General features: G+C 38.1%; 1 protein-coding gene across 2 annotated transcripts in view; it reads left to right on the top strand.

The window, feature by feature from the left end:
• LOC136209446 (THO complex subunit 2) overlaps window positions 1-26753 on the top strand; it is a 35826-nt gene that overhangs the window by 7609 nt on the left and 1464 nt on the right. For both annotated transcript variants that reach the window (XM_066000909.1, XM_066000910.1), the window contains 18 exons: window positions 226-306; window positions 692-890; window positions 1045-1281; window positions 1373-1453; window positions 1574-1693; window positions 1785-1844; window positions 2824-2951; window positions 7673-7769; window positions 7863-7991; window positions 9092-9195; window positions 9941-10121; window positions 15329-15498; window positions 15660-16266; window positions 16448-16552; window positions 22564-22719; window positions 22813-22893; window positions 22963-23397; window positions 24877-25986. In XM_066000909.1, the coding sequence (XP_065856981.1) occupies window positions 226-306; window positions 692-890; window positions 1045-1281; window positions 1373-1453; window positions 1574-1693; window positions 1785-1844; window positions 2824-2951; window positions 7673-7769; window positions 7863-7991; window positions 9092-9195; window positions 9941-10121; window positions 15329-15498; window positions 15660-16266; window positions 16448-16552; window positions 22564-22719; window positions 22813-22893; window positions 22963-23397; window positions 24877-25986 (4081 nt within the window). The remainder of the gene's footprint in view (window positions 1-225; window positions 307-691; window positions 891-1044; window positions 1282-1372; window positions 1454-1573; window positions 1694-1784; window positions 1845-2823; window positions 2952-7672; window positions 7770-7862; window positions 7992-9091; window positions 9196-9940; window positions 10122-15328; window positions 15499-15659; window positions 16267-16447; window positions 16553-22563; window positions 22720-22812; window positions 22894-22962; window positions 23398-24876; window positions 25987-26753) is intronic.

Raw genomic sequence — 26753 nt, 5'->3', positions numbered from 1 at the left:
AGTTAACTGTGGTCATTGTCAGGCATATATCTACTCATATAATATGATGATTTCCGATTTCATGCATAGTTGGTATTCTTTCCTCTTATTTCTATAGACTTTCTCAAGTTATTTTTGTTGTTTTCTTTCTGATTCTACCTGTATAAACATCAGTTTTGTTACTATTATTGTGGCTGGTTGTTTATTTATATGGTATATTGCTCTATGTACTGTTTCCTTTCTCAGGTATCATGCTTATATGCTGTTTGATCGTTTGTCTCCATTAAATCCAGTGGCACATGTTCAAATATGCAATGAATTGCTTAGGTAAGTTGACTGTTCTTCAGTTATCAATCTACTCTTTTTGTTCATAGCTGCACAAAAGCCCTTTTGAATGCACAGTGGGAGCGTGTTTGGTACATAATGAAATTAAATGCATTGAAGTGACCTTACTTCATTGTTCTAGTGAATTTTTATTTGATTACATTGCATCTTGCCCAACACATTGCACCAGATATGCACTAAGGTCATGATATGCATCAAATACATGAGGGATTCTATGCATTACAATTTATTTGAGCCTATTTTTGGCACTGCTGTAGTACATTCTAATGTTTGATGAAGTGACCAAACGGCATAAGTGTTTTCTAAACGACAATTCCTGTTAGCTTATATTATATGTATTTTATAACACTTCCTTTAATATGGTCAGGCTCATTGAAAAGTCAATCTCAGCAGCTTGTGCTATCATTCATCAAATGCATCTTCAAAATTTTGGGTCTCCTTCTGGATCTGAGGAGATAAGTACTTCTATTGGCCATAAGTCTTTCGTTGATCTTCCTAAAGAGCTGTTTCAGATGCTTGGAACTGTTGGACCCTATCTTTACCGTAACACATTACTGCTGCAGAAGGTTCATTATATTTTTTTTTCAATACAGTTTTTTGTTGTGACAATTATTATTATTATTATTATCATTGTTGTTGTTATTGTTGTTGTCATTATTATTATTTTCATTTCTTATGTGGCTCTTCAGGATTAGTTACATCCAGTTTCTTCATGAACAGGTATGCAGAGTGTTGAGGGGTTACTACTTGTCTGCACTTGGGCTTGTAGGTAAGAGTGATGGAGTTATAAATAACAAACCTGTTATTGCTGGAAATCCTCGCATGCACCTACGAGAAGCTAGGTCAAGAGTAGAGGATGCACTTGGGTCTTGCCTACTACCTTCTCTGCAGTTGATACCTGCAAATCCTGCAGTTGGGCAGGAAATTTGGGAACTTATGAGTCTCCTGCCATATGAGGTTAGTTTTGCATTGTTTTTCGTTGATTCTTTCATTTGGTAACATTGGATTGGCTTGATGATCTTGCTGGGTTTTATGTTGTTTGTTTTAGGTGCGCTATCGTTTATATGGTGAATGGGAGAAAGATGATGAACGCAATCCTATGGTTTTGGTTGCTAGGCAAACAGCCAAAGTACTTAAAATAATACCTCTCTTGTTCTTTTTATATTGGAACTCTTGTGCTTTAGGAGCATCAGATTCTGCTCAGTATTTCATTGGTCCATCTTAACTAGTACTCTACATTATCTTGTAGTTGGACACCAGAAGGATTTTAAAGAGGCTGGCAAAGGAAAACTTGAAGCAGCTGGGTCGGATGGTTGCAAAATTAGCTCATGCAAATCCAATGACTGTACTTCGGACAATTGTTCACCAGGTGATTTATTTGATGCATTGGTGACTTTTTGTTGGCTGATTTGTTTTTCATAGGCCAGGGAAATATATACTCTCTAATTTTGTGTGTGCAGATTGAGGCGTATAGGGACATGATTACCCCTGTTGTGGATGCTTTCAAGTATTTGACACAGGTGAGTATTGTCATCTGCAATTCCTGAGTACATTTTAGTTGAGCCGTGCAAAATATGTTTCTTGTTGGAATGTAATGGTTTTATGTTGGTTTTTGTTGCCTGCCCTTTTTTATGCTTTTATTTTATTTTTCTGATGAAATTCCAACCCATCAACTATGATCATGAGGTTCTTTTGCACAAAAAACAAAATGAGGCATTTAGACTTATCAGATTAGGAGAAAATTCCTGGATTGACAATGGGTTCCATATCCTATGTTTGTATCCTAAATAATCAAATCCCCTTGCTGATGCTTTTGGAAAATCAAGAAACAAATTCTGGAAATGAAGAGTACTAGCCTATTCATTTGTGCTATTATTTTACGGCAACCGTCTGATGCCCTCACACTAAAATTATGCACATATGCAAGTATTGGCGATTCTCATTATATAGAGAATATCTTAAAAGAAAAGATAGCTGGTTTGATGAGCGAATATTTAATTGAATTATTTTAATTTGATGGAAAGAGTATCTTGTTTATTTATATGCTTGCACTCCCATGCTGTTTGTGACTAGGGAAACCTTGTATTTATGAATTTGCTAGGGCATTGTCGTCAGTTTGAGTACATTGAAATTACCTCTTGCTTGAGAAATTTAGCTATGAATGTTTTTGGCTGGATGTCTGAAAAGTTCATTCTAGTAGATATATGAAAGATAACATATTATAGATTTTAAATTGGTATGTATAGTGATAATATTATTTCTGGATGTTTAATTGCTTGATCTACGTATACTTTGAGACCATAATCTGTATGAAGCTGTGCAATTTTAATTGATTTTCTGCATCATGTTTTCTTGTTTTGTCCTGTAATTACAACATAATTTTGGTTGAAATTCTTATTTATTGAAAAATATTTAAGGTATATGTTAGAACTTCTAGAATAATTAGTTTGAGTTCATACATATTTGGTTTTGGAGCTTACAAAATGTGTATTTCTGCAGCTTGAGTATGACATCTTGGAATATGTTGTAATTGAGCGTTTGGCGCAAGGAGGTCGAGATAAGATGAAAGATGATGGTCTTAATTTGTCAGACTGGCTTCAATCATTGGCTTCATTTTGGGGTCATCTGTATGTCTGCTTACTTATATTCAAAACTTTGTGGTGCTTATCATAATTCATAGAAGTATTGATTTCTAGAATTTTTTGTGCTTTAAATGCTTTCAGCAGTGATGTACTCTTATTTGTTGCATGATCATTGTTGGTCAGCATTTCAGCACCAAGGGGTCTCAATCCTGATGGTTCTACATTTTGATGCATACTGTGATGACCTTATCTGAGCAGTGTTTTTTAACTCTGTATTATGTATGTTTGCCATTGCTTTCTAACCTTTACATGATTTAAGTAACTTTTAGGTAGTTTGTCCTAAAAGCATTGACATACAATTTGTTGGAGATATCTTGAGGACTAATTTGATTCTACGAAGACTTAGATATTTTTTGGGATGCGGGGTTGCAGATTTAGTACAGAAAAAGCACAAAGACTGGGGCTGAGGTGTTGTGGGACATTGCTAATCTTTCTGGGTCCTGATTTGTGATGCCTCATCGGTTCAGCATTTTGGGTTGGTTTGAATTTGATTAGGCTTCAAGCTGACAACTTTATGGGATTATATAATGGGAGTAAAAGAAAATATCTTTTGGATGAGACATGATACAACGGTGGGAGGGTCGGTCAGAATTGCATCATTTACTTTGCGGTGACGAAATTCAGTATTCCTTTTTGTGTTTGGTGTGTGATAGGGATGAAAGGTGGGTTAACTTTGTGTCATTCAGGGTGAGATTTATGGGTATGGCAAGCTTTAAGTGAATGGTCATTTCAGAATCAAAAGTAGGATTTCCTCCTGAGTTTAGCCTCTGTGATAAGGGTTGGTTAGGAGGATTGATCTATCCGAACTTAGTTGCTATGCTCTTTATCTCTTTCCCAGTTTGTGATTCTGGGATTGGAGGTGAGAAATGATGTGTTAGATGTTCAGTTGAGATTGACGATGCGTTAGTAGGTGGAAGATCCTTCTGATTGTTAGGGGGCATTTGTGGCAAAGTATTATCTTTTATCATCAGGGTTGGAAGTTTAGTGTCACTGGCACTGAAGGTCTTCTCAACACAATTCGAAAACTGTTATATTTTGAAGCCAACCCAAACAGGAATCCTAAAATTATAGTTGAATGTGGAATTAAGGCGAAATTGTTTGAATTGATCTGAGTTATTGACAATGGTATTATCTATGCTCTTGGCTCTGGAGGTGGGCCTTTCAATGATAGTTTGAGGTAATGATTTAAATTGGTAACCTTACTTTGTTGGTTGCCTGAAGGACCTAGAAAAGTTGCGAGGCTGAAATTGGAAGGCAGTTGGTTATTGGTTTTATGAATTCTTGTTAGCATGCTCTCTTCTGTGGTTCTTTCAGTTTGTGCCTTTCCTGCAATTTGTGGGTGGAATTTTGCAAGAAAGCTTTGCTTTGTCAGCTCTGATGCTTACCATCGAATCTTACAATCAAAAGTTCTGGGGATGTGATCTGAATAGAAGTGAGATGACAGTTCATTGAGCTCTTGATTGATCTGAATTAGATGAGATGGGCATTTGCTTGTTTTCATGATGGCTCTTGGGTTCAAGGTGCATCAGTTTCTTCATATATGGAATTCCTTGGGTAACTATTGTGCAATGACATACATAACTTGCTATCTGCGGAAATAAAATCAAATTCGTTGATGCAAGACCCGCAAAAACTGTCAAAGCTTTCATGGTTGCCAGGGCTGTTCAAATGCATTCATTGGGATAGTTTTTCATTGGAGTCCATAAAAGTTTGGTTGGTGTTTTTATATATATATATATTTTTTTTCTTTTTATTCTTTTTTCCCTCAAAATAATTTAAATGTAGAATGCCAGGGGGACTCAATGTAGAAAATGATAGAGAATGGGCGCCCATTCTCTATCAGAAAACATCTGTATTGTATGATACTATGCCTGATATCATTGCATGCTTTATCTGAATTACTTAGTTGGCAATGTATTATGTTCTATATTTTTGCTTATAAGATCTGGAACTTATTTGATTTTTTTGTTGTGTGTGTGTCTCTAGTATCCGTATCCATTGGGGGAACTTGTTAGAGAGACTCAATAGGTTGGGTTTACCAATGCAGCCTGTTTAGTTCTATATTGATTAGATATGGAAAAGGGAACATGCAAGTTCTAAAAGAAACTGCTGGGCAAATGCATTTCGCATATGAGCTTGGGGAAGATGTTGTGAAGTTGGTCTGGAACAGCATGAATAGGACGTAAAAATACTGAGATAAAGGAGGTGTTCCCAATGTGCTTGGAAGGCTTTGTCAATATGATTTGACATATTTGGTTTCAATTGAAGATGTGTTGTTGCATGCAAGTTAGTGGGTTAGGGGTCCAGAGCCTAGAGGTACTGAAGCGTATGTGGATGGTAGTAAATGATAAGGATATTTTGATTTGTAATGATTTTTGGAGAATTTTCTCTAAACTAACGAAAGTGGAGTATGTTGCCAACCTAAACTAATTGGTGGCTGAGGTATAGTTGAGGGTTGACAGCCTGGGGAAAGGTGGTCACTGCTAGAGCATTTTTTTTCCGGTGTTTAACTTTCTAGAGACTATGAATTGGGAGTTGGCAATGAAAAAGAAACTTATGAGTGGGATTATTGCAGAGCTCTACTCTTTTGACCACTGGTGATGATTTGTGTTTGTTACTCACTTGCTGATCAAGCTTGTCTACCTTTTTGGTGGTTGTTGGCTTCGGTTATATCAAGTGTGAATATGATTCTTCCGTATCTTATTTGTTCAAGTAATCATCTTAGATGGAAGGGAAAGTTTTCATTTAGCATCCGCAGGTTTCCCCTTCATGCAAGACCTTCTTTTGCTTTAGATCAGTATGGTCCATATATTTATGTCTTCAAATTTACAAATGCATCTTTTTTCTCTCTTTCAAGATATTTTCCCCTTCTTCCCCTCCCTTTCATAATTGATTCCTTTCTTTATCTGAACATCTATTACTGTACATCCACATGTTGGCATTCCTATTGCTGACATGTTCCTGGAACAACTATTTGGGAGGCCATATTGCCAAGTTTATCTAGTGGTACTTTTCGTTTTCCATGATGCCATTGCTCTCAGTCAATGGTATTTGCTTTACATCAGTATTGTCAGTATATGTATTTGTGTTCAACTTTATGTATAAGGAATTTCCAAGTATTCGCTTATTTACTATCCAGAATCTCACAAACATTTTCCAGGCATATTGGTCCTGTTTTGAAAGTCTGTTATTGGTTGACTATGATATTTGGTTCCTCAACTTCTAAACCATACACCATTGGTATTTCTGGTCTCGCATTCATCTTTTGTGGTCAGAGAAGTCCTGCTTTTTTGCCATTCCTCATCCTTTGAGTTTACCAAAGCTTTGTTGCGACTTAAGATTATCCTTACAATTTAGATTAGCAAAGCATGCAAGAAGCTAATCATGGCATGCTTGATTCATTTGCTGGGCGCCTTTGTGGTTGGTTCCTATTGAAGTGCAACTTCAAGGCTGTTTTGAAGGAGGATAAATCTGGGTATGTTTAATGGTATGAGATGAGAATTCAGACCCTTGGTAAGAGAAGTTGTATATCAATTGGAGCCAAGGAAGCGTTGTTTAGTTGGTATGCAATGAGAGATCTACAGGTTAGACATAGTCGGAAGAGACCTTGATGCAATGCAGTCATGGACCTAACAGCTTTGAGATGGAGACTGTCAAAGGATGATGTTGACAGATATTGAGGGGATTGGACATTTGAATGCTATGTTGCTGGAATTATATGGGGATTGGGGGGTCTATTTGTTAATATATTGATTTGGTAATCTTCAATTTTAAAGTGGCTGCGTTTTCTTGCCTTTGCCTATTATCTTTTTCCTTCCTTCTTTGTTTTTTTATTTTATTTTCTTCTGGGTTATTCATGAGCTTTTGAGGTCTGTACGGAAGTCTTTTTGAAGATAAAATATAATCTTATTGTGAGTTGCTTTTTCTTCCTTCGACTGATTGTCTATAGTCCTGATTTTCCTATTGAACTTACCAGATTCAGTCAATGATAGCTGTTAGTATGATTGAGCTGTGCGATATACAACTTACTGTTTCTGCATATTCCCATCTCTAATAACTTGATATTGATCTGAACATCCTTTTGGTTCTAGTTAAACCTTAGAAAATTTTCTGCGTCCATGAATGATCCTTTTTTTTTTGTGAAGCATCAGATTTGTGTCAGAAGGCCATTACTAATGTGAGAATTTTCTACTACTATCTGTCAACCAAGTAGCTAGCCCTAAAATATCATAAGAACCAATTCTCATTTTCTGTGTTTTCTATGTGCACTTCGATTCAGGGCTGCTGGGAAATTTCTATGCACAAAATGATAGATGCTAAATCATCCTCAATTCCGTTCAACAATATCAGCTGTTTTAATTAAATGCATTGCCTATCCCTCTGCTTGCTTTTACTGTGTTATGTATCATTTCATGCAAATGCCTAGGTCCTTTTTCCACATTGTGAGTTCATACTTGTGAGTTGTCTACTTAAATGTGAATTTTTCTGTAATTTGGATGACCTTTAAATGGATACTGAGGAAGTTATAATTATTGAAGGTGCTCTAATTTGTTTTCTAATATGACTAAGAAAGACCTTTCTGGTTGTCTGATACATTTTCCCATTTGATTGTTCAGGAAATACACAATTTAGGCGTTCGTTTTTCTTTGCATTATTTTATTTTTTTTTGCTCTGAAATTTTGTGAAGAAAATTTGCTTGCTTCCAGGTGCAAGAAGTATCCATCTATGGAACTGAGGGGCCTTTTTCAGTATCTTGTAAACCAGCTTAAAAAGGGTCTGGGAGTCGAGCTTGTTCTTCTTCAGGTATTATATTGCTCAGATCTGGAAGCTATGCTATTTATTGCTTGTATGAATGTCAGACGTGGGTGTGACAGCTGAAATTCTGTGATTATGCAGGAGCTTATTCAACAAATGGCTAATGTTCAGTACACAGAGAACCTGACAGAGGAACAGTTGGATGCAATGGCAGGGAGTGAGACTCTCCGTTATCAGGCCACTTCTTTCGGAGTAACACGAAATAACAAGGTCCTCATACTTTCTTTGTTTTTCTGTTGTGTTAAGTAAGTATATGCTCTGCAGTAATTGACCTAAATAATTGTTTTCCTTGGGAGAACTTGCTTGCTTAGTTGAATCATAATATTTCAACCGAGTTGGTTGGATTAACTAGTTGTGTTTCTCAGAACCATTTTATTTTTTTACTATTGTGAGCTCTTGATTTATATGATTTACCAGAGTTGGCATATCTTGATTAACAGATGCTAGTGAGGATGAAACTAAAAGATAAAAAAGTATATCTTCCCTAGTTTTGCTGGAAGTTCTGAAATTATGCCATATGTTGCATTGGGAATCTGACATTTAAAAATAGTAGGCATGCTAATCTTTCGGTATTTGATATAATCGATTCTTTGTTCATAAAAAATAAAATAATGCGGCATATTTATGTTTTAACCTGATATTGAACTCTTTTTGCTTACTGATTGTCGATGTTGCCAAATTTAAGCGTGAGTATTCACACTTTTGGGATGGGGGGAGAAATTGGGGAATAAAAATGCAGAGGATTATTTTAATTTATGACTAAGTTACCTACATTGCTTTATTATGTTTCAACTGATATTGATGATTTAGCATCATACATCACACATGCTTGTGTATGTTTACATAACAAGTGTGTTTTTAACTTTTAGGGTAATGTTTGGAGTCAAATTAACTGAGTTTTACATGCTTGATGTTTTCGATTCAGTATCAACAAATAGCTTAATATTACAATCAACAAATCTTTTCCTTCCCTTTCACATTACGTATTTTTTGACTTTTTATGCCTAAGAGGGAATTGTTTTGCATCTTTAGTTTCAGCAGTCACTCCACTCATCTTGGACCCACTGATATACTTGCACTTGGAAAACGTGAGTGCCATCAGATAAGCTAGCAACTTTTGGTTGCTATGCTTATGTGATATATAGGTTATGACAAATGACAAGTGGCTGTGAATAGCAATGATCATAAGGCTATGAAGGAAAATTGTTCTTCATATTTTTTTTTAAATATGAATTCTTAGAATTGAAATTCTCAATACATTTTCTGGTGATTTACTAGTCAAGATCTGAATAGTTGGTCTCTTTTTGCAGGCTTTGATTAAATCTACTAACAGGCTAAGGGACTCGTTGCTTGCAAAGGATGAGCCAAGGCTTGCAGTCCCCATGTTGTTACTTATTGCTCAACATCGTTCTCTGTAAGCTGAAAAGATTTACTATTTTATCATTCATTTAATTATATTTCATGATAAATGATTTTTTTTTCTTTCTAATTTTGGATCTTTGCTTAGAATAATTAAAACTTGTTTATGTGAAATACTTGTCCTTTGTTTCTGTAGATTAAAATTTCCATATTCTAGTGTTTAACTCATAGCATGTTTTGTATTAGGTGTCAGCCAAAATATCAATATTTCTGGTGCTACTGTGATTTTTTTTTTTTTTTTTATATGTAACTTCCATGTTAAGGTGTTGCAGCCCAAGTTTGTTCTAGTGTCTTAGAGTTTGATACACAGAAAATACATATTTTCTTTCTATTTCTACGTTTTCTTTATTCTGTATATGTGGCATTCTGGTATGTGTTTCTTGCACTTTCTTGTTTCTTCTTCCTCCAGTTTATAGGGTTATATTGGGGGATGGTTTGTTTGTTTATTATCATGTTATAACTGATGTATTTCTAACAGAAGTTCTCTTCTGTTGTATATACATAAAAAACATCTTCACTAAGTAGCATCATTAAGAAGAATTATCTCGATATTGTCCAGAACAGAACCTTCATGGTTTAACTTATGGGTGTTACTGTTTTTAGTCTATCTCGAGCGGAATTTTTTTAAGAAGGTTCTTGTTTTAGCCGTTGATCATTCTGAATACTTGGTGTCATTATTGAGTAGTTTTGTGCCCATAGACCTCTTGTAATATTTTTCTAAGAATGTCTTGTTACTGCAGGGTTGTTGTTAACGCAGATGCACCTTACATCAAAATGGTTAGTGAGCAGTTTGATAGATGCCATGGTACTCTTCTTCAGTATGTCGAATTTCTTTGCAGTGCTGTGACACCAGCCTCTTCTTATGCTAAGTTGATTCCATCTCTCAATGATCTAGTCCACCTTTACCACCTTGACCCAGAGGTCTGTGTCTCTTTTTCCCAATGATTTGGTAGTGCATGCGTGCAATAAACTTCCAAAATATATCTACTTGTGCTTTACTTCCGATGCTTATTTACTTCATTATTTCCACTTAACATTAGCTTTCTTTGCTTTTTAACTTGTAGGATTTAACATGGTTTTTTTAAGTAAGAGCTTGAAACGGGATGACAAGTGTCTAGACTCATCCTAGCTAGGTTGGCACCAGTCGTAGCCACTCAACACCCCATCCCAGAAATTTTACTAATAAGTGAAGAAAGAAAGAACAACAATGAATGAGAGAATAAAGAATGAAAATAGCAGTGGACAACATGTCCCAAACCCATCTCAGCTATAAATAACGTGTATAATAAGTCCTATTAAAGTCATAGAACACGAGCCGCGCAAAAGCTAGGATAGCTTGGCCACCATTGTTCCCCGGTCATATTTGCCCCTGTGCGAGATAGACAGTCTGCAACAGTATTTCCTTGACGGAAAATATGCGAGATGTGAACCTGATTAAGGCGAAGAATGTCAAGGCAAAAGAGCCAATCTCCCATGAGCTGCCAGGGAACTTCTCGCTGACGATTACGCGATAACTGTACGGTGCTCAGCGAATCAGATTCAATCCATAGAGGGAACCACCCCCGAATATCAGCCTGTCGGATTGCATATATTACCGTCGAAATTTCTGCCAATACCGGGTTGTCTGTGTGGAGCCTAGCAGCAAAGCAACCTCTCGGGAAACCACGTGAGGTGCGAAAAATACCACCCATACCAGCAGACGTTGCAGAGGCCGAACCATCCGTATTGACTTTTGTCCACCCTTGTGGAGGAGCTCGCTATTGCAGGAATCGATGAGTTGAAGAAGGGGCTGATCTACCTTTAGTTCCAAATTTAGTTAAAATCAAAGAATCATGGGCCGAGGCAGATGTCCCGTGTTTAAAGAAATCAGCATCTCAAATCCCTTTCCATATTAAACGGAGTGTACATGAGATATTCGTTGGAATAGAATTGAAGATATAGTCATTACGAGACTTCCAAATAGCCCAAATTGCGTGTAGAACTGCACTCTGCCAAAGACGCTTGATTTGGGAGCTAAAGTGTAGAGCTGCAGCCTGATGAAATAAATCTGAGACTGATTGTGGCATTCCAATGTAAGTTAGAAAGACATCTTCAAGTGCTTTCTAAACACACTTCGCAAACCGACAAATGACTAGTAAGTGGTTCTGTGATTCCGATGCAGCCGCACAAAGACTACATCTCGATGCTAACGACCAACCACGCTTAGAAAGCACGTCTTCCGTTGCAAATTTGCCGTGTAAAGCTTTCCAGCTGATAAGAGAACGGGATGGTGGAATAAAGTCACCCCAAATGAAAGAAACCCAGTCCTGACGATGACTCTTATCTCTGAAGAAATCGTAGGCATTTTTCACCGAAGGAGTGAAGCAACGAGCTACAGGTTACATCCGAATTAGAGTGAGTCTCGTGGCCAACGATAGACGGAGAAGGAGTGAAGCAACGAGCTACAGATTACTCTCCGAATTAGAGTGAGTCTGCTCGCCATTGATAGTGAGTCTCCCTTCCATGTCGTTAGCTTCCCATATATTCTGTCCGCCAACCGTTGTAGCCATCTTCTCTTAAGTGCACCCAAAAATAACAGAACCCCAAGATAGTTGAATGGCATCGCTCCAAGTTTCACATCGAGAAGAGAGCTGAGGTCCATCACACGTCTAGCAGAACAATGTTTGGTAACATAGAGATCCGATTTTTGCTTGTTGACCACCTGTCCCGAAAGGAGACTGTACCGATCCAGAATCCGATTCAGTTCACGAAGGTTCCGAGCCGTAGCCTTGACGAAAAATAGTGCATCATCCGTATATAGAAAATGAGTGGGGAAAGCTATATTGTTCGCATATTGACACGGAACAAGCGCACCCGAAGCAACCTGCATATGGATTAGTCTGCTGAGAAAATCTTCGGCCAGACAAAAGAGAAGTGGCGACAGAGGATCTCCCTGGCGGACACCTCTGGAGCAAGGAAAATATCCATGATCATCACCGTTAATGGCAATGGAGATCCTGGCAGTGGAGAAGATGGTTAATATACATTCACAGAATTTGGCATTGAAGCCAAAGCATCGAAGAACTTCCGCAAGAAAACCCCATTCTAGGGTATTAAAAGCTTTCCGAATATCAATTTTCACTGCACAATTACCCCCAAAACACTTCTTCTGCAGGAGATTAACACCCTCTGAAGCCCCAACAATACAATCTGAGATACTTATATCCTTTGTGAAGCCAAACTGATTATGAGAGAGGATTCTGTATGATATGCCAACCAGCCGGGATGTCATAATCTTTGTAATTATCTTGAAGCAAAAATTGTTAAGAACAATAGGACGGTACTGATCAACCATGATTGCATTCGGTGATTTTGGGATGAGGATCATAATACTAGAATTCCAGCCTGTAGAAATCGACCCGTTGGTGAAAAAGTTCCCAATTGCTCTACATAAATCAGCCCCAACCACATCCCAGAAAGTTTTAAAGAAAATTCCTGTATACCCGTCAGGGCCAGGTGCGCTGTCGGGGTCCATCTGGAAAACCGTATCACGAAGTCCTTGAAAGTCTGGCTGCCGTGTCATGGCTGCATTTTGGTCCTCCGTCACCATGGATGGAATGATGTCCGCAATATCAGACAGATCCCTGTTCGGATCTGCCGTGGATGTGAAAACTGAGCTGAAGTGATCCACGATGTGTTGTTGAATCAGAATGCTGTTATCAGTAATCTCCCTGTTAATTTGGAGATACCGAATGCCATGTCTAGATTTTTTCCGGGCAAATTGCTGATGGAAGAACCGCGAATTTCTATCCCCAGCCGCCAGCCACTTAACTCGACTACCTTCTCGGAGAAAACTCTCTTGTTGCTTCAACGCGGTCTCTTAAGTTTCGTGTGCCTGAAGTTCTGCATAGTGTAAGTCATCAGAAACACCCTCTCTCGAGATACTGTTCAGTACTTCTTGAAGATGTGATGAAGCCGAAGCAATGTTCACAGCAAGATGACCGAAAGTTTCTTTATTCCAGCTTTTAAGCACCCCTTTTAAATGCTTTAGTTTAGCACTCATAATGTACATGGGGTGTGATGATAGTACCAGCTGATTCCAGGAATGAGTGATTGTGGTACGAAGATCAGGGTGCAGAATCCACATGGATTGGAAACGAAATCGAACTTTACCTGGAGCTCTAGCAGTGCAAGACAGAACCACTGGGGTGTGGTCAGATGTGTGTCTAGGCAGTGTGACCCCATTAATCGAACTCCAGAAATCATAGAAAGCAATATTACATGTAGCTCTGTCAAGTTTACATTCGACTCTGTAATACCCCGCCGACCATTACTGCAGGTGTAGATAGAGCCCCTCATTTCCACATCAGACATGTCACAACTGTCTAAACAAGTTATAAATTCCCTACAGGCAATACTGGTGGGTGGAGCTTCAGATTTCTCATGTGCACCACTCCCAGAATTAAAGTCCCCAATCCATAACCAAGGAACCGAACATTGTAAAGATATCCTTCTCAAATCATCCCGTAGATCACGACGGTGAAGATATGAAGTATGACCATAAACAAAAGAGATTCGGTGTGCAGTATTATTTACCAAAAAGTTAAACGTAATATGTTGGGAATGACACCATACGTCAGTCACTTGTGTATAACCAGTCCGTTCTAACACCCAAATAGAAGAAGTAGTATTAACCGCAACGAAATCCATCTGCAGTCGTTGCCAAAACCGTGAAGGGACAGAGGCAAAAGTAACCATCGGTTCTGCCAAGCATACAAAGTCCGGACGATGCTGTTGACAAAGCTTCCCCAGGCGACGCTGAGTTTCAGCGTTACCTACCCCACGACAATTCCTGAACAGTACATTCATTGGTAACGGGCTGGCGGACGGACTTCTCTTTTGTAAGTCAGTATGTCTGGAGCCTTAGCTAATAATTTGTTTTTGCCCTTGCTTTTCTTCTTTCTGTTGGCCATTAAATGCCATTCGGATTCCGACTCACATTGATCAGCTCAAGAGCAAATTGGAGAAACTGTATTGGTTGCCACCCTCGTATCAGTGACATCCGTTTGCGTTTGAGTCTTTGAAACTGTTGCTGCTAGCTTCGACGAAACAGCCACTGGTACAGAATGTTCCTCATAAATTACTAGTTGTAACTTAGACGCTTTCGGCGAAGGTTCCTCCATGTTAATTGTTCATCAATGTCTTCAGATGAAGCAGCTTCCTCCGTGCCGCGTTCTCTGACCACAGGAATTGAATCAGGCAGGTTCGTATGGGTCATCTGAGGTGGTTTGCGATGCCAAACCTTATTTTGCACTGGTTCAGGCACCGTCATGCTCCTGATGTCCATGTCTAGTTCCATTATTCAGATTGCGTCTACAATTAACTGTAATATGCCCTACCGAATTGCATTCGGAGCAGAAGGCAGGAAGATTCTCATATTCAATATTTACCCAGATCATCAGGTTGTATAGGTTTGGATAGGTCCAGATCAACTAAAACCCTCGCATAATGCCCAAATTCCCCCTCCACAGTTTTTTTTGTCAAAACGCAAAGGAATGCCGATAACTCTAGCGATGTCTGCAATGATCTGCCTATCCCGAAATTCCCAAGGAAGGTTGAAGATTCTGACCCATAGTTGAGCAGTGGTGGATTTATGTTTCATGGGGTCCAATCTGGGGACCCATGGCTGAAGGCGCAGAATGCCACGCTTCAAAGCAAGCGGTCCTCTGCTCCATACATCCTTCAAAGCCTCATCATCAGGCATAATGATAGTGTAGAAACCTCTGCCAATTGAGATTAATTTCCAATCTAAGGAACAACCCCAAATATTGTTTAATTTCTGCTTAAGTTCCTGGTGCTTCCAAGGGGTATCACCCTTTGTCATTGTTAAACGGCCGATTACTGCAAACTTACACGCCTCAACCCGGGAATTGTAAACCGTCTGCGAAACCTTGATCGCTTTATACCCCCCCACATCGAAGATTGCAGGCTTTGCCGTCTTAAGTGACCTTGGTTGAAATTACCTCTCTTGTTACCGCTTCCTTGAATGAAGTCGGCGCTGTGCCGTAGGATTTATCATGGTTGTCCCGATTAATGTTATGAATTTGCTTGTGCGTAACTTATGTTCTATTCTCCGCTTTATGTTGTAGGTTGCATTTCTAATTTATCGCCCTGTAATGAGGCTTTTCAAGTGTGAGGGTAATTCTGATGTGTTCTGGCCTTTGGATGACAATGAAGCTGTAAGCACTATGGACTCCGAGCAAACTCAATATTCTGGCAAAGTCATATTGGATCTTGGATCTCCACAGAAGCCTATAATGTAATTGTTTATTCTGTAGCAGTTCACTTTTCATTGGTAGCTTCTTTTGCCCATATTTTCCGCTCCCATATATGGTTGGGAGGAATAGATGGAAGAGCAATAGTTCTGTATGCATTGTTATAAAATGTTTAATGCGAAGACTATACATTGTTTCTATGCAGATGGTCAGATCTTCTTGAGACTGTGAGAACAATGTTGCCTTCCAAAGCCTGGAATAGCCTCTCACCTGATCTCTATGCAACTTTTTGGGGCCTCACATTGTATGATTTGTACGTTCCAAGACATCGTTATGAATCTGAAATTGCAAAGCAGCATGCAGCTCTTAAAGCTTTAGAAGAAATTTCTGATAATTCGAGTTCAGCAATCAGCAAAAGGAAGAAAGACAAGGAGAGGATTCAAGAATCTCTAGATCGGCTGACTAGTGAACTCCACAAGCATGAAGAAAATGTTGCTTCAGTCCGTAGGCGACTTTCTCGTGAAAAGGATAAATGGTTGAGTTCCTGTCCTGATACATTGAAAATCAACATGGAGTTCCTTCAGCGGTGTATTTTTCCACGTTGTACTTTCAGCATGCCTGATGCTGTCTATTGTGCTATGTTTGTGCATACCCTTCACTCCCTTGGAACACCTTTCTTCAACACAGTAAACCACATTGATGTTCTGATATGCAAAACATTGCAACCTATGATTTGCTGTTGCACTGAATATGAAGCAGGTAGACTTGGGAAGTTCCTTCATGAGACACTAAAGATTGCTTACTACTGGAAGGTAATGGATCTACTTGATATTCTGTCTTTTTTGCTTTTCCTTTTTCCCTTTTGGGTTTTATTTTTTATGTACAAAATGGCAGTTTCAACAAATTATTTGTTGACAATGTACTGCCTTTATTGCTGACATGCGTCATCAATTTTTATTATTAAAGTTTATAAATGCTTTGCTTTGTCTGCAGAGTGATGAATCAATATATGAACGTGAGTGTGGAAACATGCCTGGCTTTGCTGTGTATTATAGATTTCCAAATAGCCAACGTGTTACATATGGCCAATTCATTAAGGTCAGTTCAACTACTGTAAATTTTGTTTCTCTTAATTCCTAGTTCCTTAAGGTTACAAGTTGATTTTAAGGGTGCCAGCTTTAATCTCTTCCTGCATTCTTATCTGCATTTATTGTTTTATTCTTTTATTCCATTGCCTATGTTGCTTGCAAGATCTACATTTTGAAACTTGGTTAGCGTTTATTTTCTTAGTCATTTATTAGCGTTAAATGGCTGTTACTTTTATGTATGGATTTCTTTTTAATTCTTGTTGAAGTCCCAAACTTGATAGAGTATAGATATGTGCTTCAAAATTCTAGGGCTTTAAGCTATTCATTTTGTCCGTTATTTTATTAGGCAAAGATTGAAAACCTGAAATTATTTAAGCTTGAGATTGGGTTTCCTGATATTCTCAAATGCAAGCATGAAAAGTAAACAAGATAATTCCACTTGTTTGATTAAAAAACTGAACCGAACAAGTAGAATTATCTATAAAATGAAACCAAACCAAAGAGAAATATTCGGTGGTTTTTAGGCTGATAAACCCTAAAACCACCGAATAACACTCATAAGTTATGGACTGAAATCAGTAAATCAAACTTAACCTCAGTAACCCGGTTATGCCACAAACCCCCTAAAAAGAACATAATTTTGTTTTTCGGACAAACATTAAGACTATAAGAAACTCATGGAAGGGCAAGGAATTTAAGGGTGCTTTTTTTGTAGAACAAATTGGATGCACGATCAAAGTTAACTAACAGTAAATCAAAGTTTACAAATTTTAATGAAGCACCCTTGATCAAATGGGTTAAGAATAACCAGCAGATGAAGGGGAAAAATAAAATCAGACTTCTAACTAGCATGGTGGAAGCAGTTCAAGGACTGCAATGGACTGAGGGATGTGATGTAAACCCAATACGAGTATATTGCACATTTGAGGGATAAGATCATAGAGACATGTCTCGCCTCATCTGAACTGGAACGAGTTTGATGATTTTGAACTGAAACTTAAGAGGATGAGATCAAGAAGAATCTGAAGAGCGGGCCTGAATTTGATTTTGACAGAAGCAAGAGTGGGAAAGGTGTGGTAAGAGAGAGAGAGATTAGAATTTGGCTTAGTGGTAAAGCATCTTCACCTGCACCCTGATAATTACAAGGGACGTGGGTTCGAGATTCAAGGAGGGGAACTGGGGAACCAATATTGGTCCTCCTTTTAATTATCAACTATGGTTCCATTTTTAATATACATATACATATTTGCATCAAATTGGTTCATGATTTATAAGTTTACCGTTGATAAGGAAGTCGTTCCCACCAAGTTTACACTACACATTTCTACCTAGATTAGGACTCTGTATAGCTTCGGTCTCCTAGGTAGAGTTAGTTTAGGTTTGGTTTCCTTTTATGTGTTGGTTTTAGGTTTCAGGCTCTCTAACCAAAACTCTGTTGTATTTATATTAGTTTACTTCTGTATAAGACAAGTTAGATTTACCACACAAATCAATATCTCACATGGTATAAGAGCCCTAGTTGTTTAAAAACCAAAATTTTCTAACCAGTGATATTAGTTCTGATCACATGTTCTTCCTTTGATCGCATTTCTAAGTTTTGCGATCATGATTTCAAGTTTCTCTGTTTGCGATTGTGTTTCTATGTTTCCAAATCTCAAACCCAGTTTCCGATCAACGATTACAATAATAAATTCTTTTTCTTGTGCTGGTACGTTATTTTGATCAATGGTTACAATAATAAATTCTTTTTCATCTGGAGTTCACTCATCAGGGGTTATTGGTAGCTCTGGTTTTTCTCAATCACAAACTGCCTGTTTAACACAATGTTGAACCACTCTAATTTTGTGTGATGGAAAAGCCACCTGATAAATATTCTAAAAGCTATTTTGGCCTCTGCTCCAACAGACATTAATATTGATGATTGGGAAGCTCAGAATTCCCAGGTTCTTGTAATCATATATGGATTTGTCTCTGATAATATGCTCCCACAATTAGTAGTGGGGTCTGAAACTGCCAAAGAAGCCTAGGACAAGCTTCATACAACCGTTGCTGCAATCGCTCGTCCTCAAAATACGGAATGAGCATCTCACCTTTCAAACAAAATAATGATTCAGTTTCTGTCTATATGCAAAAGGCTAAACTTTTGTTTGATAAGTTAGCAACTTTACAAAATCCTATGGGCATGGATGATTTTGTTGACTGCATCATGGCCGGATTTGATTCTATGTATTAACTGTTTTGTTGTTCACTAGAAGCTCGGCTCGAGCCTATTTTTTAAGATAATTTGCTTGGATTATTGATCAGTTAAAAGATCCAACTTGCTCGTGATACGACTATGGATTTATATACATCCCCATCTGTACGTTTTTCGTGGGGATGAGGGTGCGAACGTGGACGACAATCCCAGGGTGGACGGTCCAACGGCCAAACTGCCTGTAGTGGATATGGACAACAATTTCAGCCTGGCCGTGGTACATCGAATTCAACAAACACTCATTATTCCACAATGATATGCTGTGACATTATTCTCGTTCTTGTTCTTCACCAAGTTTTTGTCAGAATCAACGACAAAATAAACAATCTTACATTATCTTGCAAACACAAATCGAAATCAACCTTGGGTCATGGATACTGGTGCTACTCATCACCAACAAAGCAAATCATCCTCAAGGAATAGAGTAAAGATGACTTATATTATCTTTCTGTTCCAGTCTCAATAAACTTTGTTGCTTTATCAACGTGGCATGCTCATCTCGGCCACACAACAATTCCAGTTGTTAGAAAACTAGTTTCTTCAAATTTTATTTTAGATTCAGATAATGAAACGCATTCCCTTTGTGAACCATGTTCTTTAACCAAAATTTATGAACTTCCGTTTGTTAAATCCACTTATATTGCTAAACAACCTATGGAGTAATTTGTTTAGATGTTTGGGGTCCTGTTCGTATTAAATCTCATGATGGTTATTCATGTTATGTTCTCTTTTTTTGATCCTTACACAAAATATTCATTGATCTATTTCCTCAGAAAGAAATCTTACGTGTATGACACCTTTATTAAATTCCGCCTACTTCCAATCAAGACAGACGTTCCAGTTAGATTTCACAAAATATTTTTCGGCTAATGGGATAGTTCATCGATTCTTATGTCCTTATACTCCTGAACAAAATGGTTGTGCGGAAAGAAAATACCATCATATCGTTGAAACTGGTTTAGCAATGTTACATCATGCTTGTTTACCACCTACTTTCGTCTTATGCCTTTAATACTGCTGTTTACTTTATTAATAGATTTCCTACTTCATCTGTTAATTTTGCCATTCCATATAAATGATTTTTTGGAAATCGTGTTGATTATGCTCACTCCGTATTTTGAATGTCTTTGTTACCCTTAGCTAAGACCGTATAGTCCTCATACACTGGCTCCTCGTTCCACTAAATCTGTTTTCTTGGGATATAGTCGTCTTCACAAAGGTTATCGTTGATATGATTCATTTCTAGTAAAATCTATGCCTCATGCCATGTACTTTTTGATGAACAGGATTTTCCATACAAAATTGTCATAAAACAAGCTAATGGTATCCATGACTCTCGGCCCCCCATCCTCGACAGCCATGTTGTTACAATTCCATTGTTATTGAATATATTACCAGCTACAAGACAGGTAACAATATACAAGATTGTCATAAAACAAGCTAATGGTATCCATGACTCTCGGCCCCCATCCTCGATAGCCATGTTGTTACAATGCAATTGTTATTGAATACATTACCTGCTACAAATCAAACACTCCATTTGACATGTAACAATAAGACAAATCAGTCCAGTCCAACATCATCTCGGACTACCAGTCCATCTATCCGAAGTCCCCACCAATCTAGGCCAGCATCTCGGCCTTCTAGTCCTTCTAGTCCAGCATCTCAGACTACCAGTCCACCCCATTATATGCAAGCATTGCAAAGTTCATCGCCTGATAAGTCCATTTGCCGTCGACAATCCAGATTGCTAGAGTTATCTGCTGATACACAAAAAACAATGCGTCTTCACTTATGATTCAAGCTCTTCAAGAAACTCCTCGCATTCATCGGATTTCACTAGATCCCAAGTCGGTACATTAAAACCAAGGATTCTCATTGCCACGATATAGAAAGAACCTACTACCTTTTTGCAAGCTTTGAAATCACAAGAATGGTGGGAGCCTATGAGTACAATGCCTTAATAATGAATGGCATATGGAGCTTAGTTCCACTACCTCCAAATGCTAATCAAATTGGTGTAGATGGATTTTTAAGATTAAAACGATGGCCCATGGCGAGATTGAGAGATACAAAGCACGATTAATGGTAAGGGCTATCATCAACGCCCAGGAATATACTACTTCGACACCTTCAATCCTGTGGTTAAACCTACTATTATTCGCCTCATTTGGATCGCAAATCACTCAGCTAGATGTTTCAAATGCCTTCTTACACAGTGATTTATAGAAGGGAGTTTGTATGATACAACCACCTGGGTTTGTGGATCCTATGTGCCCTACACGTCTGTAAGTTGCACAAATCTCTACGCATGTGGCATGAAAAGTTAACATCTAAACTTCTTTTGATTGGCTTTGGGGGATCTAAGACAAACACTTCCTTGTATTATTTTCATCGTGGTACTGTTCGACTATTTTGTTTAATCTATGTCGAGGATTTACTAGTCATTGGGGATGATCCAAGTATGATTGCTAAGCTCGTTCAATTTTTGGAGTCCCAATTTTCCATTTGGAACTTGGGACTATTACATTATTTTTTAGGTGTGGAAGTTGACTTGAGCTCCAACAGATTTTTGTTTTTCATCAAACCAAGTATTTTAAAGCCAATCCTTGAGAAATCTAAGATTCAAAGCATTAAAGCTGTTTCGAGTCCGGTAAATCCAACTGAGAAATTAAGCACCGAGAATGGGGTTTTCTTACCCGATCTAGGCATTTACAAAAGTATAGTGAACAATCTTCAATATCTCACCTTCACCCGCCAGTATATGCACGCATGTTGTGAATCACACTGGTTGGTTGTCAAATACATTTTGCATTATCTAAATGGGATTTGTTGACACTGCATCGAGGCGGCTTGCTTTGCTAATTATATTGTTTTTCAGATGCTGATTGGGGTGGGGAGATCAAGACGATTGAAAATCCACGGAATGCCATTTTTCTAGGCAGATGCCTTCTGTCTTGGTCATCACGTAAGCAATGTATAGTTTCAAGTTCCTCCACCAAGGCAGAATGTTACTCCGCGAAGATGGTTTTCGTGTAGCTTCTCCTCCTATCTTATGGTGTGATAATTTGAGTGCAGTTTATTTAACTGCGAATCTGGTGTTCCATAATAACAGCAAACATTTGTTCGGGATAAAGTTCGTTCAAAAGCTCTTGTCGTACGATACATCTCTACGGTTGATCAGACAACAAATGTTTTTACCAAACCACTGCATGAGGGGGGATAAGAAAGTCGGTCCCACCAAGTTTATACTACACATTTCTACCTAGATTAGGACTCTGTATAGCTTCGGTCTCCTATGTAGAGTTAGTTTAGGTTTGGTTTAGGGTTCGGACTCTGTTGTATTTATATTGGTTTACTTCTATTGTTTAAGACAAGTCAGATTTACCACAGAAATCAATATCTCACAACTGTAAGCTATTTATTTATTAATTTCATTGTCGATCGTGTACTAGATTTGAATAAAATCTGATTATGTTACTATAATGGATCATGTTTGATTACTGTGAATTATATATTGTTTGCTCAGCTGCTGATGCTTTTTTTTTATATCTTTTTCTCAAGCATACTCTGTTAATCTCCGTTTTATTAGCTGCGCAAGCAATCATTTTGCATTTATTTAAATGTATAAGCATCATCATGAAGTAAACAACATGCTTGCCTATTGACATGTCCATATATTCTACTTTATATTACCTGTTTGTCTTGTATGTTCTACTTGTTCCCCCTGGGCTTAACGTCATTATTCATGTGCCACTTTATGATAGGTTCACTGGAAGTGGAGTCAAAGAATCTCGCGGTTATTGATTCAGTGCTTGGAATCAACTGAATATATGGAAATTCGAAATGCTCTTATTTTGCTGACGAAAATTTCCGGTGTTTTTCCAGTTACTAAGAGAAGTGGGATTAACCTTGAAAAACGGGTAACAGAAATTAAAGATTGTTTGCTTTTATGTTAACTTGTTTGTTATGATGGCATAATGGCTGCATTTGTAATCTTCTCTTCCTCCATTCAGGTAGCTAGAATCAAAAGTGATGAAAGGGAGGACCTTAAGGTGTTGGCAACTGGCGTTGCAGCTGCTTTGGCTGCTAGAAAGGTGAATTGTAACTTAAACAGGATGCAATTACTTTTAGGGTATACATTAATATTTTCTTCTTGCATGCAGCCTTCTTGGGTCACAGATGAAGAATTTGGCATGGGATATCTTGATATAAAGCCCCCGGCTGTTACAAAGTCTCTGTCTGGTGTAGCAGCTGGTCAAAGCAGTTCATCCACTATTGTTCCTCCAAACGAATTAGCTGGTGGAAGAGCAGTCGCTGCTGTTAGTCAACACGGAGATTCTGGAAATTCATCCAGAGAGCAGTCTAGAGTTAAATCCGAGAGGACAGACACACATGTGAAATCCGACACTGCCCATCAAAAAGTAAAAGTTGGTTCATTGGCAAATGGGTCAGATAGTCAATTGCCTGCTTCCTCTGCTGCTGGACAGGTTGGAACCTCAAGGGTGGCTGAGAATCAAAAGCAAGTAGATGAGTCAACAAATAGAATACTCGATGAGGGCGCAGCCAGAACATCGCAAAAGAACTCTGCAGAATTTGAGGTATTTTTTGGCCTTTTTTTTTGGCAATATGCATGAATATGCTTTTTAAAACATTACAAGCTAATGTTTGTTTAGATGGAATCACTTAATTTAGACGAACATTAATAATAGGGAGCCTTCTCATCACCAAGTGGTCACCATTGATTACCAAGCGAACGCTAGGAAATCTTATAAATACTTAAATATTGATGGTAGGGGGAGCCATCTGCTTTATGCTTTAGCCTACACATTTGTTTCAGATCCGTTGCACATGCTTTTTTTAATAACTGCATTCTTTTCGAGGTATAGTTTATTTGTTTATTGATTCATTTATTTTTACTTCAAGTGCCGGCATTCAACCGTCTTCTCATATATTCCAGTTTAAGTGAAAACGGCACTTCATAGAAAGACTCGGCGGACGGGTGGGGTCTGTAACTAGTTGAGCAGTGTTGCATTGCAATATAAATTTATTTTGAAATTTTAAAACTAAAACAAGTTATTTCCTTCCTGAAGCTATCCCTATGTTTTTTGTTTGTTTTTTGTTTGGGGATTTTTGTTCTGTTAATTCTTTGTGGGCTTTTTGTACTGGTCGGTTACCTTGAATTTCCCCCCTGCAGCGGTGCCTGGATGTAATTAGGCATGTAGGGTTTTGAAATTGAATGAGAATTTCTGCTGATGAAACTATCAATCGTTTCTCTATTTTGTTTCATCAAAACTCAGTTGTCATGTTCTTAACTCCGGCGCTGAAGATATCTTCTCTTGTTCACTTTTATGGCTAATTCCTTGTGGTGAAGACACTGCTGACTGTACACAAAATTAGAGGGGTTGAGTTAGTCGGGGCTTATTTTACTTTATAACGTTAAAATCGTGGTCAATGAAGAATAGGAACATGCATTCAGGCCTTCAATGTGGCACACTATGTATTTGATCTTGGGAATTATGTAGATTACCCAACAAGCTGTAATGACAGTTTTCCCTATAGATACCAACTGTATCCTGGGAGTTTTTAGGATTATGATTTTTAGTTGTTAGTAACTTTTTTTTTTTCTAATCACACCCTTCCAAAGCAAAGAACATCTAGCTTATTCATTATTGTTAGTAATATTTAAATGTAGGCAAATATAAGAAGTTACTCCTGAAGTTTTAAAATATAACAATTGCTATTCTATTGACCATTATGAATAAACAATTTTCCAGCTTATTAGTTACTGTAAATAATATTGAATGCAATTAGTATCAATCTTTATAGGATTCTGAAAATAAGTTGTACTCTCTTCTTTTAAGTAGTTGACCACTATACTTTTTGAAAAAGTCCGTGATTAGATAAATTATAATTTTCAATTATGATTTGTATTGAGTGGAAAACATAGTATTTGGTGTACCAATCAATTCTTTCATTTGTTTAAATTTTAACAAAGCATCACTGCTTGCTGCTTCTTTCATTAGTCATTATCATTGTTAGCAAATGGATCATTATTTTGATGGACACTTGATTTGCAGTCAAAAGCCTCAGTGAAACGGTCAGTCTCTGGAGTATCAGTTAAAACACCTAAGCAAGAACTTGCAAAAGAGGACAGCAAACTTGGAAAAGCAGGTGGCAGAGTTCCTGGCACTTCTTCCAGTGATAAAGACGTCCCTTCTCATCAGTCTGAAAACAGACAGGGAAGTGCTACTACCAATGCTTCTTCAGCAGTTACATCTAATGGTAATGCAGTTTCAGCATCAGCAAAAGGCTCAACTTCAGCCGCAAGAACTGATGGTGGAACTGCCAAATCTTCTGTGAAGGATGACGCCACTGAAGTTGGTGATGCTCACAAGCCTCCTCGACTTGTTCATTCTCCTAGGCATGATAGCTCTTTTGCATCATCTTCAAAGTCAAGTGATAAGTTGCAGAAGAGAACAAGCCCTGGTGAAGATCCTGACAGAATAAGCAAACGCCGGAAAAGTGATAACGATTTGAGAGATTTAGAGGGTGAAATTAGGTTCTCTGACAGAGAGAAGTCTGCAGATACTCATATTGAGAAAACAGCAACAGATGAACAAAGTACACATAGGAGCGCAGATAAACCTTTGGATAGGTCAAAGGACAAAGGCAATGAAAGACATGACAGAGAATATAGGGAAAGATCGGAGCGCCCTGAAAAGTCTCGTGGAGATGATACATTAGCTGAAAGACCAAGGGATCGGTCAATGGAAAGATATGGAAGAGAGCGTTCCATTGAGAGAGGCATGGATAGGAGTTTTGACAGACCCTCTGACAAAGCCAAAGAAGAACGAAACAAAGATGATCGAAGTAAACTGCGATATTGTGATACATCCGGAGAAAAATCTCATGCTGATGACCGTTTTTATGGGCAAAACCTCCCTCCACCACCACCTTTGCCTCCTCATGTGGTTCCGCAGTCTGTTAGTGCTGGTAGGAGGGATGAAGATGCTGATAGACGATTTGGAACTACAAGGCATGGTCAGAGGCTTTCACCTAGGCATGAAGAGAAAGAAAGAAGACGCTCAGAGGAAAATTCTTTGGTCTCACAAGATGATGCAAAACGCAGAAGGGAAGATGATTTTCGAGAAAGAAAGAGAGATGAGCGAGAGGGGCTGTCAATAAAGGTATGAATTAGCCCTTGGCGGCTTTGTTCAAATTTCATTTTGACTTTATTATGTTGTTTTACATGATATAAGCGTTTGGTGATTTGCAAAATGATCTTCTGAACCTCTTCCTTCCTCATAGTGGTTTGTGGAGTATAATCTGATTCCAGTCTTTTATTGTTTGTGCTATATTGACTTTGTTTCTTTATTCTGTCATGTCTATTAGAGGATGCAAATGCCACTTTTTTCATTTAGCTTGTTGGAGTGTCAGTTTTTCTCCGCAGTTGGCATTCATAGTTAGCTTGATCTTTTTCTTTCTGGCATTTGTGGCAAAACACCATGATTGTGTACTTGCAATCCAAATTTTATGCATGTTCTGATCAAGGACATTTATTTTGGAACTTATTGCTTATGGGTCTTTGAGGCAGCACTCTGAATTCCGTCGTGTGTTTTGAATGAAAAATAGTAGGAAATGGTCTGGGATTACACCAGAATTTTTCCGACAAGCATCAGAAAATACTTGAAGCAATTCTTGGTTACTTTTAATCAAAGCTTTCATACGGTGCTTTCCCCAATGCAAAGCGAAGTAGTTATTTTGTTAACACCATGCAAAAAAGGATGAGAGATCTTCCATACCTGTTGAGCTACTGAAAAAGTCCCAAGTGTCCATTCCATTACAGATTATCACTACAGTTTAGTACCTGATAGGGCATCTGATTTAGTACCTGCTGGCTTAAACTTTTTCTCATTGTATTCCTTATCAAGGGATTTACTACCATGATTATTTA

Source organism: Euphorbia lathyris, chromosome 10 (assembly GCF_963576675.1).
Source record: "Euphorbia lathyris chromosome 10, ddEupLath1.1, whole genome shotgun sequence".
Classification (NCBI taxonomy): Eukaryota; Viridiplantae; Streptophyta; class Magnoliopsida; order Malpighiales; family Euphorbiaceae; genus Euphorbia; species Euphorbia lathyris.
This window is presented reverse-complemented; position numbering and strand designations above follow the sequence as displayed.